Source organism: Leucoraja erinacea, chromosome 5 (genome assembly GCF_028641065.1).
Source record: "Leucoraja erinacea ecotype New England chromosome 5, Leri_hhj_1, whole genome shotgun sequence".
In the NCBI taxonomy this organism is placed as follows: Eukaryota; Metazoa; Chordata; class Chondrichthyes; order Rajiformes; family Rajidae; genus Leucoraja; species Leucoraja erinaceus.
In genome coordinates, this window is record NC_073381.1 from 47,695,497 (window position 1) to 47,715,974 (window position 20,478).

At 39.7% G+C, this 20,478-nt stretch overlaps 1 protein-coding gene across 1 annotated transcript in view; it reads left to right on the forward strand.

Annotated features, from left to right (window-relative positions):
* LOC129697201 (XK-related protein 6-like) overlaps positions 1–13,887 on the forward strand; it is a 357,932-nt gene extending 344,045 nt beyond the window's left edge. The window contains 1 exon segment of the mRNA XM_055635528.1: positions 11,079–13,887. Coding sequence (XP_055491503.1) covers positions 11,079–12,043 — 965 coding nt within the window. The 3' untranslated portion in view covers positions 12,044–13,887.
* The last annotated feature ends 6,591 nt before the right edge of the window (positions 13,888–20,478 follow it).

The window sequence follows — 20,478 nt, forward strand, 5'->3', positions numbered from 1 at the left end:
TGTGTTCCTGATAGGACAATGACATTCTTGCTTTGGTTTAGCACACCAGAACATAGTAGGCACGAATACTGAACAGATCAGTGTGTCCATATACCATTGCATAAATACAGTGGCTTGCAAAAGTTTTCATACCCCTTGAACTTTTCCACATTTTGTCACGTTACAACCACAAACGTAAATGTATTTTATTGGGATTTTATGTGATAGACCAACACAAAGTGGCGCATAATTGTGAAGTGGAAGGAAAATGATACATGGTTTTCAAATTTTTTTTACAAATAAAAAACTGGAAAGTGTGGCATGCAAAAGTATTCAGCCCCCCTGAGTCAATACTTTGTAGAACCACCTTTCGCTGCAATTACAGCTGCAAGTCTTTTGGGGTATGTCTCTACCAGCTTTACACATCTAGAGACTGAAATGTTTGCCCATTCTGCTTTGCAAAATAGCTCAAGCTCAGTCAGATTGGATGGAGAGCGTCTGTGAACAGCAATTTTCAAGTCTTGCCAGAGATTCTCAATTGGATTTAGGTCTGGACTTTGACTGGGCCATTCTAACACATGAATATGATTTGATCTAAACCATTCCATTGTAGCTCTGGCTGTATGTTTAGGGTCGTTGTCCTGCTGGAAGGTGAACCTCTGCCCCAGTCTCAAGTCTTTTGCAGACTCTAACAGATTTTCTTCCAAGATTGCCCTGTATTTGGCTCCATCCATCTTCCCATCAACTCTGACCAGCTTCCCTGTCCCCGCTGAAGAAAAACATCCCCACAGCATGATGCTGCCACCACCATGTTTCACAGTGGGGATGGTGTGTTCAGGGTGATGTGCAGAGTTAGTTTTCCGCCACACATAGCGTTTTGCATTTAGGCCAAAAACTTCAATTTTGGTCTCATCTGACCAGAGCACCTTCCTCCACATGTTTGCTGTGTCCCCCACATGGCTTGTGGCAAACTGCAAACGGGACTTCTTATGGCTTTTTTTCAACAATGGCTTTCTTCTTGCCACTCTTCCATAAAGGCCCGATTTGTGGAGTGCACGACTAATAGTTGTCCTGTGGACAGATTCTCCCACCTGAGCTGTGGATCTCTGCAGCTCCTCCAGAGTTACCATGGGCCTCTTGGCTGCTTCTCTGATCAATGCTCTCCTTGCCCGGCCTGTCAGTTTAGGTGGACGGCCATGTCTTGGTAGGTTTGCAGTTGTGCCATACTCTTTAAATTTTCGGATGATGGATTGAACAGTGCTCCGTGAGATGTTCAAAGCTTGGGATTTTTTTTATAACCTAACCCTGCTTTAAACTTCTCCACAACTTTATCCCTGACCTGTCTGGTGTGTTCCTTGGGCTTCATGATGCTGTTTGTTCACTAATGTTCTCTAACAAACCTCTGAGGCCTTCACAGAACAGCTGTATTTATACTGAGATTAGATTACACACAAGTGGACTCTATTTACTAATTAGGTGACTTCTGAAGGCAATTGGTTGCACTGGGTTTTATTTAGGGGTATCAGAGTAAAGGGGGCTGAATACTTTTGCATGCCACACTTTTCAGTTTTTCACAATTATGCACCATTTTGTGTTGGTCTATCACATAAAATCCCAATAAAATACATTTACATTTGTGGTTGTAACGTGACAAAATGTGGAAAAGTTCAAGGGGTATGAAAACTTTTGCAATCCACTGTATATACACACATGAATAATTAAACTGATAAAGTGCAAATAAACAGATTATTGGCTATTAATGTTCAGAGTTCTGTCCGAGCCGAGTTTAATAACCTGATGGCTGTGGGGAAGAAGGTGGTCCTGAATCTGGTCATTGCAGTCTTCAGGCTCCTGTGCCTTCTACCTGAAGGTAGTGGGGAGATGAGTGTATGGCCCGGATGGTGTGGGTCCTTGATGATGCTGCCAGCCTTTTTGAGGCAACGACTGTGATAAATCCCCTCGATGGACGGGAGGTCAGAGCCGATGATGGACTGGGCAGTGTTTACCACTTTTTGTAGTCTTTTCCTCTCCAGGGCGCTCAAGTTTCCGAACCAAGCCACGAAGCAACCAGTCAGCATGCTCCCCACTGTGCACCTGTAGAAGTTAGAGAGAGTCCTCCTTGACATACCGACTCTCCGTAATCTTCTCAGGAAGTAGAGGCGCTGATGTGCTTTCTTTATGATTGCACCAGTGTTCTCGGACCAGGAAAGATCTTCAGAGATATGCACGCCCAGGAATTTGCTCTTGACCCTTTCCACCATCGACCCGTTGATATAAACGGGACTGTGGGTCCCCATCCTCCCCCTTCCAAAGTCTACAATCAGTTCCTTGGTTTTGCTGGTGTTGAGGGCCAGCAGGGCCGGCCTTAAGCCGATTGCACCGATTGCTCCCAATTGGGCCCCGCGCCTAAGGGGGCCCCGCGCTAGAGTAATCAAAAGATCCTCGAGCTCCGCAACTGTTCCCCCACGACGCTACGAGAGGCATAACTGAACCAGCGTTGCTTTCGTCCATCTGTCCACACATTCACTCGCTCTTGGTACTGGCGCTTCTCCCCTCAGACTCCGCCAAACAAACACACCCACACACGCAGCATGTCTGGCAGATCGGTGCGGGCCAAGATCAGGAGCAGCTTTGAGGAGCAGGGCGAAGGATGACATCAAACGGGTCATGGCAGCTATCGAAAAAGTACAGAAATGGTAAGGGGGAAATTAAAAAATAAAACCGAAGGATTTCCTGAAAACTTGAAGGATTTTTCCGAAGGAAAAAAAACCTGATGGATACCAAAAGAAAGAGGGGGGGGGGGGGGGGGGGGGGGGGGGGGGGGGGGGGGCGGCGATCGCTCCGTGTCCATGTTGGAGGGAAGGGGGTGGGGGTGGTTTGAGTTCCTCTTTCCCCCGACTCAGTCTGAAGACGGGTCTCGACCGGAAATGTCACATATTCATTTTGTCCAGAAATGCCGCCGACCCGCTGCAGTTTGTATCTATCCTTTAATCTCTCAGCTTTTCTTTGGAGTAATCTACTCTCGGCTCGGGTAGATCTACTCCGGTTGGAGGGTGGAGAGAGAGTCGAGGGGTGGAGGGGGAAGAAAGGGGTAGACAGGGAGAGTAGTGTGAGGGGGAATGAAGAGGGGGAGGTGGGTCAATCCCTTACGGACCCGGGGCAGCGCTCCAGCCCCTCCAGTCGCCGTGCTTCGCGCACACAGCCACGGCTCCCCTCTCTCTCCACTCGGGAAGATGCGGTGAACGGGGGTTGGAGCAACGTTTACAAACCTCGGCCTCAGCTCACACCCGTCCGCACGGGCCCTGGCATCCGCTCCCGCCGCCGGCTCTCTCCCTCCCTTTTCTCCTTCCTTCCCTCCCTTTCTTGCCCTCTTTCCTCCTCTTCTTCCCTCCCTCCCTCCTTCCTCTCTCTCTTTGCCCTTCTCCCTTCCTCCCCCCCCCTTCCTCCTCTCCCTTCCCCCCCCCCTCCCCTCTCCCCCCCCCCCCCCAAACACAAAGGGCAGGAGCCCAAACATTTATGCCTGGACTGGTTTTTCGCCAATAGTTATTGGTTTTCCAGGATCTAGTTAATTTTTTTTTCCATTTCACAGTCACTAAAACAAGTGGTATTGTAACGATGTACTTTTCAGAGGTGATCCACACATATTGCTTGTTACTTGTAGGCTTACATGTATGCAATTTTATATTAAAATGTTGCATAGATCTGTTTGGTCCATTAACTCGCAGGCACTTTTTAAGCGCACATTTTGATTACTTTCCATTCTATCATAGAGATATGAAGTCTCTAATAGACTTTATTTGTATTTCTATGATTCTACAAATCTTGGCTGGAAACCTGGGGCTCACCAAAATTGTTCCCAATTGGGCCCCGCATCTCCTAAGGCCGGCCCTGAGGGCTAGGTTATTGTGCTGGCACCATTTGGGCGACCTCACTTCTGTTCTCTGACTCGTCCTCATAAGTGATACATCCCACAACAGTGGTATCATCAGCGAACTTGATGATGAGTTCACACTATGACCGGCCACGCAGTCATGAGTATAGAGTGAGCACAGCAGGGGGCTAAGCACGCAGCCTTGAGTTGCTCCCGTGCTGATTGTTATCGAGGCTGACACATTTCCACCAATAGGAACAGTCTGTGGTCTGTGAATGAGGACTGTAAAGAATAATGCAAAGACTAATATTTTATTAATCTTCTTAATTAATTACTGTACCCATGATCCTCCACTGATCTTTTTTTTGTTCTACGATTTGCAGTTTCACCATTTTAAATGATAATTTGCTCTTTTATTCTTCCTTTCAAAATGGATAAACTCACATTACATATATCGCCTCGGGCTTGACCACGCACCTAAACTATCTATAATATTTTGCAGGCTCTTTGTGCTTTCCACGCTTCTTTCTAATCCACACACTGCAGTTTAAAGGAGGAGCCCCTTATTTTTAAACAATATTCCCTAGTTTGAGATCCACGTGAGAAAACGTCTCAATATCTATCCTGTCATGCCCCCTTTAGATAACCATATAACCATATAACCATATAACAATTACAGCACGGAAACAGGCCATCTCGGCCCTACAAGTCCATGCCGAACAAATTTTTTTCCCCTTAGTCCCACCTGCCTGCACTCGTACCATAACCCTCCATTCCCTTCTCATCCATATGCCTATCCAATTTATTTTTAAATGATACCAATGAACCTGCCTCCACCACTTCCACTGGGAGCTCATTCCACACCGCCACCACTCTCTGCGTAAAGAAGTTCCCCCTCATATTACCCCTAAACTTCTGTCCCTTAATTCTGAAGTCATGTCCTCTTGTTTGAATCTTCCCTATTCTCAAAGGGAAAAGCTTGTCCACATCAACTCTGTCTATCCCTCTCATCATTTTAAAGACCTCTATCAGGTCCCCCCCTTAACCTTCTGCGCTCCAGAGAATAAAGACCTAACTTATTCAACCTATCTCTGTAACTTAGTTGTTGAAACCCAGGCAACATTCTAGTAAATCTCCTCTGTACTCTCTCTATTTTGTTGACATCCTTCCTATAATTTGGCGACCAAAATTGTACACCATACTCCAGATTTGGTCTCACCAATGCCTTGTACAATTTTAACATTACATCCCAGCTTCTATACTCAATGCTCTGATTTATAAAGGCTAGCATACCAAAAGCTTTCTTTACCACCCTATCTATATGAGATTCCACCTTCAAGGAACTATGCACGGTAAAGATCTTGTTTCTTTCAATAAAATATCCCCATTTTTCTAAACCCCAAAGAATACTGACAACCCGTTAGCCTCCTTTCACTGGATAATCAAGAATTAACCAACAGAATATTTTATGCTATCATAAAATTCCTTAGGTCATTGGATCAAAACTGTGCACAGAATTCCATTCAATTTTCTCAGTTCTTCCATTTCCATCATATTTATTTTGATGACAACATCCACATGGCTGCCTTTACATAGAAACATAGAAAATCGGTGCAGGAGTAGGACATTCGACCCTTCGAGCCTGCACCGCCATTAAATATGATCATGGCTGATCATCCAACTCAGTATCCTGTACCTGCCTTCTCTCCATACCCACTGATCCCTTTAGCCACAAGGGCCACATCTAACTCCCTCTTAAATATATCCAATGAACTGGCCTCAACTACATTCTGTGGCAGAAAATTCCAGAGATTCACCACTCTCTGTGTGAAAAATGTTTTTCTCATCTCGGTCCTAAAAGATTTCCCCTTATCCTTAAACTGTGACCCCTTGTTCTGGACTTACCCAACATCGGGAACAATCTTCCTGCATCTAGCCTGTCCAACCCCTTAAGAATGTTGTAAGTTTCTATAAGATCCCCCCTCAATCTTCTAAATTCTAGTGAGTACAAGCCGAGTCTATCCAGTCTTTCTTCATATGAAAGTTCTGACATCCCAGGAATCAGTCTGGTGAACCTTCTCTGTACTCCCTTTTTGGAAGAATGTCTTTCCTCAGCAGGGCCGGCCTTAAGCCGATTTGACCGATTGCTCCCAATTGGACCCCGCACCTAATGGGGGCCCCGCACTAATGTTCCGTATTTCGTATGGAAATACGAATTCTCTTTGTTAAATAAAGATTTTTTTTTTAATTCGCCATCCGGATTTTTTTTTTAAACGAACATGTATAACAACCGCTGCACGGCCATCAGACACAAACGATTTGTTAACTCGTACTGTTAGCACTTCTTAACATGAAGTAGCTAACAAGTTGTTATACAATGTCGTCAATCTGCATCCATCCACATCTGTCAGTAAATGCTATTGTGTTTTGAATGAGTATTAATGACGCCATGTTCCTTTGAATAAAATTCACGCAGTGTCAATAATACTTGTTTAAAACACAATTACATTTACTGAGGAATGTAGATCGATGATACATTGAGAATTTCTTTAAACTCACCATGAGTGAGGGCCCCGGAACGCGAGAAGGGGCTTCTTCCTGGTGTGCAGGTTAGTCATTCACCTACCAACCCACGTCTCTCTGTGTTTTGCTCTCTCCCTCCCTCCCTCTCTCTCTCTCGCGCTCTCTCTCCCGCTCCCCATCTCGTCTCTCTCTAGCTCTCCCACTCCCTCTCTATCACCCTGTCACCTCGGCATTCCTGGAATCATTGACGTTTTGCGGTAGACAAAAATGCTGGAGAAACCCAGCGGGTGAGGCAGCCGCCTTGCCCGCTGAGTTCCTTCAGCACTCTGTGTTTTTTGTTTGGCTCTGAAGTTGAAGGTGGCTCAACGGGTCGGGCATGGGCTCTGGGGAGAGGGTTGCGTTTCTGGTCGAGACCCTTCTTCAGACAATCACAAGTACTCTCACCGAAGAGAGTTCAGTTCAGTCTGAAGAAGGGTCTTCTCTCCAGAGTCGTTGCGCTGCCTGGCCTGCTGAGTTTCTCGAGCTTTATGCCTATCTTCAATTTCAGAGATATACAATTTCTCACGGGGGGCTTATAACGTCTCTAAACCCCTCTGGGACCCTCTGAACACCTCTAAACCCCCTCTAAACCCCCTCTAAAACCCCCTCTAAACACACCTGAACCCATCTGAAGCCCTCTAAACAACTCTAAACCATTTAAACCCCTCTAAACTAGGAGGCTACAAGGTGACGGATAGGCTGGGTGAGTGGACAAATGCATGGCAGATGCAGTATAATGTGGATAAATGTGAGGTTACCCACTTTGGTGGCAAAAACAGGAAAGTAGACTATTATCTGAATGGTGGGCGATTAGGAAAAGGGGAGATGCAACGAGGCCTGGGTGTCATGGTACACCAGTCATTGAAAGTAGGCACGCAGGTGCAGCAGGCTGTGAAGAAGGTGAATGGTATGTTAGCATTCATAGCAAAAGGATTTGAGTATAGGAGCAGGGAGGTTCTACTGCAGTTGTACAGGGTCTTGGTGAGACCACACCTGGAGTATCGCGCACAGTTTTGGGCTCCTAATCTGAGGAAGGACATTCTTGCCATAGAGGGAGTACTGAGAAGGTTCACCAGACTGATTCCTGGGATGTCAGGACTTTCATATGAAGAAAGACTGGATAGACTCGGTTTGTACTCGCTAAAATGTAGGAGATTGAGGGGGGATCTTATAGAAACGCACAAAATTCTTAAGGGGTTGGACAGGCTAGATGCAGGAAGATTATTCCCGATGTTGGGGAAGTCCAGAACAAGGGGTCACAGTTTAAGGATAAAGGGGAAATCTTTTAGGACTGAGATGAGAAAAACATTTTTTACACAGAGGGTGGTGAATCTCTGGAATTCTCTGCCACAGAATGTAGTTGAGGCCATAAATTGGCTATATTTAAGAGGGAGGGAGAAGTGGCCCTTGTGGCTAAAGGGATCAGGGGGTATGGAGAGAAGGCAGGTACAGGATACTGAGTTGGATGATCAGCCATGATCATATTGAATGGCCGTGCAGGCTCAAAGGGCCGAATGGCCTACTCCTGCAACTATTTTCTATGTTTCTATGACTGCGTCCAACTGCTGTCTGGTTCGTTGATCGGTTTGCTAGATATGAACTGTTTTGGGAGAGAAAAATGCTCACGGCAGACCAAATGTGTTAAACAGAAATTGGTCAGATATTGAGCTTTACACAGTGAGAAATCATGTGAAATAATCACTGAATTTAATTTTAAATGAATGTACCTGCATGTTATACTGTTTAGTTTGGAGATACAACCATATAGTCTGGTTGATACAACCAGATTAGTCTGGAGATACAACCAGATAATCCACTTAGTTCGCACCGACCAGCGATTTATGTTTTCCTATTTGACAAATTTATTTGGCGGCCAATCAAACGCTGTCTCTAAGGGGGTTGCATCCAATCACCAACCAGCTTGCCTTAAAATTCCCGTCCAATTAACAAATAGGTCTCCTCCCATCCAATCAGCCGCTGTCTCCAAGGGCATTGTGTCCAATCACATAAGTAGTAGCTACGGTAAAGGTTGGAAGCCACTGACAGTCAAACGGGAGGCAGCAGGAGAGATTCACACAGTGTATAATCCATAGCACCTAGTGTACAATTTCATAATATATACTAAATAACTGGGCTGACAGACCTTGGCTGGGAATCTGGGGTTCACCAAAATTGTTCCCAATTGGGCCACGCACACCCTAAGGCCGGCCCTGTTCCTCAGATTAGGAGACCAAAACTGTACGCAATACTCCAGGTGTGGTCTCACCAAGACCCTGTACAACTGCAGTAGAACCTTCCTGCTCCTATACTCAAACCTATACTATACTTTGAAATGCCTTCCTTCTTCCTTAACTTCCCTCAACCATTGTGAACCGTGCCCTCAACCTGAAATGTTAACTTTGTTTCTCCTCCCACAGATAAGATTTGGCCTGATGAATGGTTCAGGCTTTTACTGTTTTATTTTTGATTTCCAGCATCAGAAATTTTGTTTAACATTTTACCTTAATTGTACTTCATCTATTCCCCGCATTTCTGCTCTCACCCCGTCTCCTCCTGGACAGGTTAAGAACAGGGTTCCCCAGGACCCCACCTTCCAACCCACTAGCCTCCACATTCAAAATAATCAACCTTTGTAACTTTGTAATTTCCATCAACTCTAACAAGACTCCACATCCTGACACACATAACACTCTCCTCCATTTTCAGCATTTCAAAGTGTCTCCTAACTGTGGGACACCAATAGGATGGTATTGTCCCAATCTACTACTCCATGAGGAACTTTTCTGTGCAACCACAGGATTGCAAGATCTGTATGGTCTTGTTTTCTTTCCCACTTAGGCAATACTTGTATTGTTCAATATATTAAGATCGAACTCAAATAACAAAATTAATGAATACTATATTGGTAACCCTTATTGCACATAAGATAAATTAACTCATTCATTTGGGGTTTTTGAACATTTGATTTTGTAGGTTTGCAGCCATTGGTGTAAACAATATTCTTCACAATGCTGCTGTGACATTCAAAAACATGCCAATATAACCATGCTCCAGTCTGTTTTATGTGAATTGGCCTCATTCATTCCAAAATCAAATAGTCACCCAAATAGTTCATCAACTGAAGTCCATGATTCTTATTTTAACTCTACAACCTCATTTGCACATTTACATCCCATGCGTAGACCGTCTACGCATACTAGATCTGCAAAAATCAGGGATTACTTAAAATTGTGATGACTCTAAGATGGTAAGTGACCAACTCAAGGACAATGAAGACTTCAATTTTAGTTTAGTTTAGAAATACAGCGCGGCACCAGGCCCTTCGGTCCACCGAGTCCGCACCAACCACCGATCCCCGCACACTAACACTATGCTACACACTGGGGACAATTTACAATTATACCAAGCCAATTAACTACAAACCTGGATAGACACAAACAGCTGGAGTAACTCAGCAGCTCAGAGAGTATCTCTGTATTTCTCAGCATTTCTCTAGAGATGATGTCTGACCCGCTGAGTTACTCTAGATTTTTTGTGTTTGGTTTAAACCAGCATCTGCAGTTCTAACCTACAATCCTGTATGTCTTTGGAGTGTGGGAGAAAACCGGAGATCCTGGAGAAGACCCACGCAGGTCACAGGAAGAACATACAAACTACGCACAGCCAAGCTGCTGTTATCTGAACGAACCCAGGTCCCTGTTGCTATATGGCAGCAACTTTACCACTGCGCCACCGTGCCACCTATATACTGCTGAACTAATCCTATTCTATAGAAATTTACAACTCATAATATTTTACATACTGGCAAAACCTCATCTGCATCTTTTAAGGTTTATAGGATTCACTCTTGTTTTCCTCAGAATGATGAAAAAAAGATGTTTCTGTTTAACTTGAATCGATTCAGTGTTTATCATAACATTTATTCGAATATGGCTACTGTGTGCTGTTTTCAATATACTATTATTTCAGCAAGAGGCTTACGTATATTTCAATGAAAAAAATAGTTTTACAGATTATGGCTATGTTCATCCACTTCATAATTACTGTATAATTGTTGTAAAATAATGAAAAATTGAAATATTGAAATATTAGGTTGATATCACAGATGTTACTCAGATACAGATAAACGTGATGTCTGTCGAAAAACTGAAGATAGGTGGGATGGAAAAAGCGAATCATACAACTTAAATACCAAGAAAACTTAGAGGTGGTGCAATTTTTATTTTTGTTGTTAAAAACCTAGAAAAATTCAAATCCATTGAGAAAAAAACCTAGAAGAGTTGGATTCATAATGTCATGATGAGTTAATTATACCTGTACATGGAAACATAAACCAAAAGCTTAGGACATTGGCCAGTAGTTGGTAATATTGATAGCATTTGAGTTTATATTTTGTGGAGCAGATTTTCATTATAGTTTATTGTCACATAGAAAACATAGACATAGAAAATAGGTGCAGGAGTGGGCCATTCGGCCCATCGAGCCTGCACCGCCATTTAATATGATCATGGTCACATGTACTGAGGTGCAGTGAAAATTTTTTGTTGTGTGCTAACCAGTCAGTGACTAGTTCCTCCCTTTATCATAAGGTCTGCTTCAATCAATGAGAATTTAATGTTGTATTAATTATTGTTATTCTGTGTCTTTTCTCTCTCTGCCATGCCAGGCTTATCGTCTATGGCCTCCCTGATGTCCCTTGCGTGGGTGCTAGCCTCATATCACAAATTGCTGCGAGACTCCAGGGATGACAAAAAAAGCATGAGCTACAGAGGTGCCCTAATCCACATCTTTTGGCGTTTGTTCACCATATCATCCAGAGTCATTTCGTTTGCATTATTTGCATCTATTTTTCAGTTATATTTTGGAATATTTGTGGTTGTGCACTGGTGTGCCATGGCATTTTGGATTATTCACGGCGGAACAGATTTCTGCATGTCCAAGTGGGAGGAAATTCTGTTCAATATGGTGATAGGGATCGTGTACATATTCTGCTGGTTTAATGTCAAAGAAGGACGGACACGATATCGAATGTTTGCCTATTATGCTGTAATCTTGACAGAAAATGCTGCCTTGACTTTTCTTTGGTATCTTTACAGAGATCCCACAGCCACTGACTTTTATGCCATGACAGCACTGTGTACAGTTTTTATTAGTTTTGTTGCTGGGGCAGCATTCATGTTTCTGTATTATGGTTTACTTCATCCCATGGGACCAAGGACAAAGATCCTTGCCAGTTCTTGCTGTGCTGAACTGCTCTGGGGGATCCCTCTGCCTCCAGAGCTCGAGGCCATGGCAGCCACGCCAGCAGCACACAGAGGATCCCAGACTACACCAACCAGGGTGGCAGGTGATCAGGAGGATGAGGATGCAGCAGAGTCCTGCCTGCCTGTATTCCAAGTGCGACCCACAGTGCCACTTACACCATCTGGCCGACCCTACCTACCGGAGGGACCAATCATCAAGATCGACATGCCAAGGAAACGATACCCTGCCTGGGATGCCCACTTTGTCGACAGAAGGCTGAGGAGAACTGTTAATATATTGCAGTATGTAACTCCCTCATCTGTTGGTATAAGGTATAGAGATGGACCACTTGTATATGAGCTGCTACAGTATGAATCTTCACTTTAAAGCTTCACCCATTGATACTGACAAAGAAGTAATTATGTTTACGTCGGGCACTCAGACACTCTCATACAACTCAAAACACAAAACTCACAGATATGTTTTTGTTTTCCTGGTAGCTGTCTGTATATAAAGATATTCTATATGTTTTGTATGTAACAAAAAAGTGAAAAAAAAATCTTTTTACACAACAAAATACAGTATTAATACTGTATATTTAATGGTGGAAAATTTCATCAAGAATTTCCAATTGTTATTAAAAAGGAATCACAAATACAGGTGCATATTCATTCACATGCAGATGCAGATATCACAGACAAAGTACACATACATGCACTCGGTTTATCTGTATGCAGAGCATTAAAGGACTGATGATGAGTGGGACTGAAAAAGCAAATCATACAACATCAATTAACAAGAAAACTTAAAAACTGGTGCAATTTTAAATCCCTTTCAGGGTTTTTGTGAGCATGTGGGGTTTTTTCAGTTCCACAATCCCATCCTTGGCAAAAAAAAATTGTTTCTACGTGTATACTGTGTGTTTCTTTGTCTACGTGGGCTTTTTATTCAAGTAATAACTACCTGTTATTACTGTTCAAGGTGCAACCATATGTCAAGCACACTGCACCAGATCCTTGACATATAGTTTTTTTAAAAACTGGAATATTACTGTTTGTTTTTGTAATTTACAGAGTGCTTTTTTTATTTAAATAGTTGCAGAAAAATTATCAATTTTATAACTTGCAGCATGGGAAAAACTGGAGTTTTTCTTCACCTGAATATACCTGAATTTTAAATGGTTACAATAACATGAGGCACGGTGTTACAAAGGAGGTTTACATCCATGATAGATCCATCAAATCTGTCTGCCATACAGGGACAGGCCAAAATACTCTGGCCAAAGCCATATGGTGAGATTAAACAAGCCAATTTACAACCCACCCACAGCCTAGCTATCTGTTTAGCTCTTGTGTACCTGATCAGGCCTTTGCGTGGAAAAACCACGCAACCATTGAAAAAAGGGTTACTCGTTTGACTTCCTTGTGCAGCTCAGGTGTATTCTGGTGCAGAGATTTTCAGAAATCTTTGAGTTAGGAGACTTAAAGCTTCCTTGAAATAATGTGGATAGAGATTTTACTGCTAGGAGACAATACTCAATCCTCTAATTATTGCAATGTGTTTCACTGTGCACAGAAGATACAACACATGTATTTGATTTTGTACAATGTTTAGTCCATGTGTTACTCAAGTTGAGTGTATCAAAGTAGGTTAACTTATCTGTCAGGACACTTTGTAAGAGATCTTGCATTTTTTTCCTTAATTTTAATCCTTAGTATGAACATTTAGCAAAGGTACATTTATATTGTAGCTATCATAAATCCTCAATTTCGCTCCAAACTATTTGAAACATTTTGCCTTCCATCAAAATGTATCCTGTACATTAGACCTTTGTTTCACTTAAAGGTTATTTAATTATCTAATCACAGAGCACAATGTTATTTCTAAATGTGATGAAAGTTTCTTTGTCTTCCAGCCTTTTCAGGCAGTGAGTTCATGATTCATTCAATTCCCTGCTAATCTTTTTACTTGAATCCATTGAGTTCTCTGTTATGGCAGATTGATCCTCTTTATCCAGCCCTCACACCACAGTTAAATATACTTTTAGTCTCCTCCATTTCAAAAATTCAGCACCACTTTGCACAGTCTTCCCACAGATCTGGTGGAACTTTCCAAACAACATTTCTGTACATTTCTTCCAATGTGAGTTCTTCCATGTTATTTATGTTTCATCAAGCAGATAATGTTTCATAGTTTATAATCCACATGATGTTGGTAATTTGCAAAAATGTCTTGCAAATCCAACTATTTCCTTTTCCATGAGTTAGATGATAATCACCTATTAAGGAGTACCATATAGGCTTGGTCACTGCTTTTTAATGGTATAATTTTTTTTAAATTGTTTATGGCATTATGGAAAAGTGAGGATTATTAAAAGCATTATACTCTATTAAGTGAAAGATAACTCAAATACCTGTTCTTTGCTCAGAAGCAAAATCATTTAATAACTGATTATCCAAAATAAAGTATTTCTTATTTATAATGAGAGATTTTTTAGCCGATTTTGTTTTGGGTCCGTTGTATTTATCTATATTCACAATGTCCCAGTGCAGTAGATAGGTAACCAATTTGAATATAAATTAATAATTAAAAAATTAATTAATTGGCCTCAAAGTCATGTTCTCAATGTGAAATGGGGGAACAACAATTTCTGTGTTGTTTTCCTTCTGCCGGGAATTCACATGTACACTTCACAGTCCAAATCATACTTACAATTTCCATGTCCATTTTTTATTTCTTCGCCAGCAGAAGTTATTGAAATGCACATTTCAGTATAACATATATGAAATATCAATGACATTTAGCGAGAAAGTATTGCAATTCAATTTGCACTTTCATGTGACGACCAGAAACCACAAATACTATTTCTGTTCCAATTTTTACTTCCAAAAGTGAGGCACCTCATTTTCTCACCCATCTTTGTAAAAAGCCATTAAGTGTAAGTACAAAAGTATTAAGTGCTTATAGTATAGTTGCCATGTTTCCCAATAGTTGGAACTATGCATTCCAATCACCAGCTGTGCACTATAAAAGTTACAGCATTGAAAAAGTCAATTTGCCCACTTTGAAATAGGTTTTTCAATCTAAAGCTGTCCAAATTAATGTAATCCCTCTGTATTAAATATTTCACAATTTATTTTAAATTATGTTAGTCTGCCCACATGACCAATTGTTGCGTAAAAATCTCAGAATGAATAATCTTTAGTATGGGATAAGCATACTTTTACCTGCATCATTTTATCAGCCAATTATATATTTTTAATTATGTCATTACTGACTTATCACCCAGTAAATGGTGTTTTTCACCATTCAATATCATTCATTATTTTAAAAACTATTAATAATTAACTGAATACTTTCTGTTTTATGAGCTTTTCACACCTGATATTCCAATAATCTTTTTCATAGCTCAAATATTCTTCCAATGGGATAGTACTCAGGGCTTCAACTGTGTTCTAATCAATGCATTCAACATTATGTACAAAAATAGATACCACTGTGTTTTTATAGTCTTTATGGTAGGTGCCCCTTGAGGAGCCTGATGACAATGTGCAGTTAGGAAATGGCCAACTGAAAATAACTCGTAAATTCAATCCCTGCATTTGCATAGAAATCCTGAATATGCTGGTAATTAGAATTGGCCCTGCAAACTCCTCAGGCCTAGTGTCCTTCCCATAATGTCTAGACACAAATCATTTACGTAAACAAACAGAAATCCATGCATTGATCCTTGGAGAAGTAATTTCTCATATCTTACCAAACTAAGCACACATCTATTTATTCCCTCCCCTTTACTTTTTCCACTTAATAGTTGCATGTAGCAAAAGGGCTATGTATTTAAGTACTATGACCAACCTTCACATTGACATTTTTTATAATTTGACCTTTGCCTGAAAGACTCTTTAATAAATTGAACTCTGAGGAAAACTTCAAGCCAGTATGATGACTAATGCATTAGAAATCCATAAAGTAAGAGGAGAGTGTATAGTTTTGCTCAACAATTTCTACAACCATAGGAATTGAAAACAGACGTTGGGCCATTCAGCCCTTTAATTGTGCTTTGGCATTCAATAAGATCTTTGCTGATCTGACATTCATTGAGTCCACTTTTCTGTCCTATCGCCATAAGCTTTGATTATCTTACTGATTAGAAATCGATCTATCCGAGCCTTAAATAAATAGTTTCTGTTTGAAAGTATTTAATGCTAAAGAGGATATATGAGGAAGGATGAGAGGAGTATGGAATAGAGCTAAAATGGACTGGTTGTATCAAATAACCCATGGCTGTATATTCTGTGAAGTGTTTGGATAACTCAGCGAGAAACGTAATTCTGTTCATTTGAATGCTGTTTTCAGTTCTATGCATCATTTTAATTTATATAAAAGAATGTAAGAATCAGTAAAGCACAGTGTATTTTAATTGTATTATAATAAATTGGGGAAAATATTTTTTCAAATTGCAGGAATTCTGAGATTATCGACCACAGATACCATCCTTATAAAAGCACATGAAATGAGACAGATTAAGTCAGTAAACCTTCTGTGTGTGCTTTTAAAACAGATTTGTTGTTCCAGCCAATAATAGGTGCTAGCATGCCAGAACAATAAGGTTCAGCAACTCTTCTGTCTCAGATAAGTTGTATCTTGTGTAGGTAATGCACAATGTAGAAGGCACAGCATGTCAGATCTTTTAAAGATCCTGCACATCATTGTGTAAATATAGTGAAATATCTATCCACATTACTAAGGAATATTGTTTAATTCAGACTGTGGTGCACTGTTGTTTGCTGGGGAGTCGAATGAACTCGAGCAAGATGAAGCTTATCGCCAACAATGAATCAAAAAAATCTGCCTTTTAATTTCTGGACTGCCTCGCACAATAGTCATGATTTGTTATACTAGAATTCTTAGTATGATATGTTTACACAACGTTAGTCAGTTAACCCTTTGTGTACTGAGAAGGTCAACACACTTCTTGTTACAATCCATAGATCATCTACTACAACAGACTTTCGTATGTCAACAGACAGTCAAAAAGCAAAACTAATGCCACCTTATTGAAGTCGTCTATCTTTGAGATGATGGAGTAAAGTCTTTTCAGCACTCAAAGGGTTGCAATAATTTAATTTCATTATATAATGCCAATGTCTATGTCGCCTAGTGTGATTGGCTGACAGGTATGTATTAGCAAACAAGTAAGCATACCATCCCTGAAACAATAAATTGTAAGGGTGCTAAATTTCCAAACACACTAAATTGATGTACTTTTTTAATAACAGAAATAGTATGATTTATTTTTATAAACTGATGTTTAATGCTTTGAGGCATTATATAATAGTGGTAATGAACAATATGGTATGTGTTATTGGTTGGTAATTTGCACTTTAAGATGATCTATTCTGGCACACATTACCATCTGATAATCACCACATTTCTGTTCCTTATCACTGAAGCAAATTAGTATTTTGTGTCATCGTATTTCATCATATGTAATACCATTATATCTTTATACACATAAGAAAATGTGCTGTAGCATTTGCATGATGTAAAAGACGCAAGCAATTGTAATTTTACACCACTTGAAGGACCTAGTTAGTAAATCATGAATCATCCAAAGGGCTTTCAAGGTTAGCTAGTTTTCTAGTTTAACGCTCCTGATTATGTTAATCATAAAATATTAATAAATATATATGCTACTTTAATTGAGATACAGAACCATTATTGCTTAGGTTGTCTTCCCAGGAAATTAACATTTGAGAGGTGATTTCTTAAATTAGAGGCAGTCGATCAGGTTTTACGTTTTCCAGTGACATCAAGTTGGAAATCTCTTTAACAGCAGTGGGCCAAAGCAAAACATTTCAGACTGGTGCTAGCAATTTGCAGATTTGCAGGTTGCATTTTACATTCAAAAATAACAATAACTGGTCATCAAATAAACTAAGGTGCAAAGCTGTCAATGTGAAAATCTGAATCTGAAAGATATAAGATGCCCACCAGTTATTCTGTTCCCTAAAATTGGTCATTGATTTATGGCTACACAATTACCAGAGAGTGCATTTGAGGTTTCATGTTTATGTGCCATTTATTGTTTTGCAAGTTCCTTTTGCAGGTAACCCCCGCGTTTGGGCTGTTCGGTAAATGAGAATTAGCCCTTACAGAATTCAAATTACTACCCAAAAATTGATGCAGAATAAATTTTACTCTCACAGAATTTAAAAAAAAAAGTAAATAAATTAAAACAAAATGTATTTTTTCAACCCGCGTTTCTTAATGCAGGCGCAAATGGCGTGATGGAAAATAGCAATAGAGACAGTTTCCCAGGGACACTACCCCCCCATCCCTCCCTCCCGGCCCCCTCCCTAAATGTGGGCATTACCTGTATCTTTAAGTAAGAAATTATGTTATGCGCTTAAGTAGCAGCAATAGTATTCCATGACACTGTGCTTCCTTTATGGGCAGGTCAAAATCTTTCCCATACACATTTGCAATCATTTACATTTACCTTTGAATATATCAGTTAATGACATGGATTATGTGGTAGCTGGCAATGCACGGCTTGGTCCTCTTACAATCAACTTTGGACCAGTATATTTTAATGCAAGAAAAATAAATAGTAACACTTAAAATTAGTAACAAAGAAAGGAATCCCAGAACGTTGTGTTATTATCTGGAAGGTTTGATATTATTTTCCTAGGGATACCATACACCAAAACAGTTTTAAACAATTCATTTAGGGCCAAATTATGAATGATTGTACTCAAATACACCTTATAATTAACTGTTAATGCTAGAAATGAAATATATGAATTCAGCAAAAAACTTACTTCAATTACCCAGTATAAAATGCATTTTAAACAAACATATTCAGCTTGTATCAATCAATATTTAACAACTTTAAATCCTGTCTACCCTCTTCTTTCTTTTTATCTCTTTTGTTCAATTGGGAGAAACCCCAAATGAAGTATTCCATAATTAGGAGAATCCCATACAACTCTGGTCGAAATCAAAATTAATTATTTTGAAAAAAGCTTGACCTTAAATATCCCTCTTTCAATATATGTTTCTAGGTATTCCTCGTTCAATCTGTTATCATCATTCAGTGTTGAAGTCTTTGAAAATGATATTTGTGTTGATGAAGGTAAACTATTATTTAATCCGCTGACCGTGAAAGCCCTATATTCTTAAATGATATTAGAGTAGAAGGTCATTTTAAATAAATGAAAGAAAAATACTGCTTCTCAACCTTGTGGTGCCTTTTTTCTAGGTGCTTACGGTACTCCTATCAAGGCAGCCACTTACAGCAAACAACAATGCCAGTACCTTTAAATATTATGTGCCAGTGCAGTAAAATATAAAATAATCACTGTATTTCATATATATATTATATGTACACATGTATGTGCATGTGTGTATATAATATATGTATATAGTATATATAATATATATGTGTGTATATATATATTATATATATAATATAACATATAATATGTACAACCTGTGAGGTTCTCATTCTGCTGCATGGAGAATTTATCTCCTGTAGTGACAAAATTGTTTCAAAAGATAAGGTTCTCAACAGGAAATAGCTACTGTGTTAATGGGAGCAACATCAATAATCAAAGGTGCTAACATCGAACCTCAATTTTATAGTGTGGTTTTTAGAAAACAAAAAATAAACCGAATACTTCCTGTGAAGCCTTACTGTAGATTGATAAAGCTGTTTATCCAAAAACAACACAAAGAAATTGTAAATAATGTACTGAAGAAAATCTTTGCTATTTCCTATAACGTAATGTATATGTTCAAATGTGTTTGGTTAGTGAACTACTCTTACCTCAAGACAGTTGAGAAATTCGTAGTTACTTTTTTCCTTTTTCAAGTTGCAGCATTCCATGTGAAGCTGAACTTTGCCCAGGTGCTTTTTCCCTTCTTTCTGAGGAAGAGATGAGTCTGAGTTAAATTCATAGGCTTAAAAGTGATAACAAATTTATTTTAAAAATGTGCATGAAGTAATTAAGAAAGGATATTTATATGGCTGTAAATGTTAGGAGTTTGTGAGCATGTGTGTACTGTACATACATTTCCTTTGTGAGATATACAATTAAAAGTAATCAAATAAAAAAATAAACAGAAAGGATTTTCAAAGAATATTTTTTCTGATAGTGCTATTTTCACCTTGATACGAGGCACAGTTCCCAACTATGCAATCTTCCAGTTACTCTAACCTCCAAATTCTAAATAGTTATTCCCATACTCTAGCAGTTTTTCTAACAATACTTCGTATCAAGAAGGTGAAAACACCACAGAATTCTTCTTTAAGTATCTAGTCATGGCGACTTAATATGATCTTAATATGAAATGGCATCTTCTATCTATGCCAGACTTATTTTCTAAATTAGTATTGCTTCAGTTTTACCGTATTGTAGTACCTCATTATAATTTCTCTGATTTCTCGTGAATTTAGCATTTACTTTCTATTTTAAACTTTCGAAGTGAGTGGTAGATTATAGGTAAATATGACCATTTTTCGTTTAATAATCACTGATCACAGCCTTGACTAGTCCCTGCTACAATTATAATCAAATATATAAATATTACAGCTGTATAGAAAAAAACACCCAGAACTATTATTATTGATACACAAAATTATGTTCCTGCTTTAACCAACTGCAATTTTGCATCAGTTTTCTCGTGTGTACTAGGGAAAGATAAATGGCGCCAAGTAACTGCACCAGTGATTCATGTTCTAATGGGCTGTTTAGTGTAGGCAGCTCCAATCACCTAGATACCTGTTATATAGAAAAAAAATTCTGTAATGTATACCA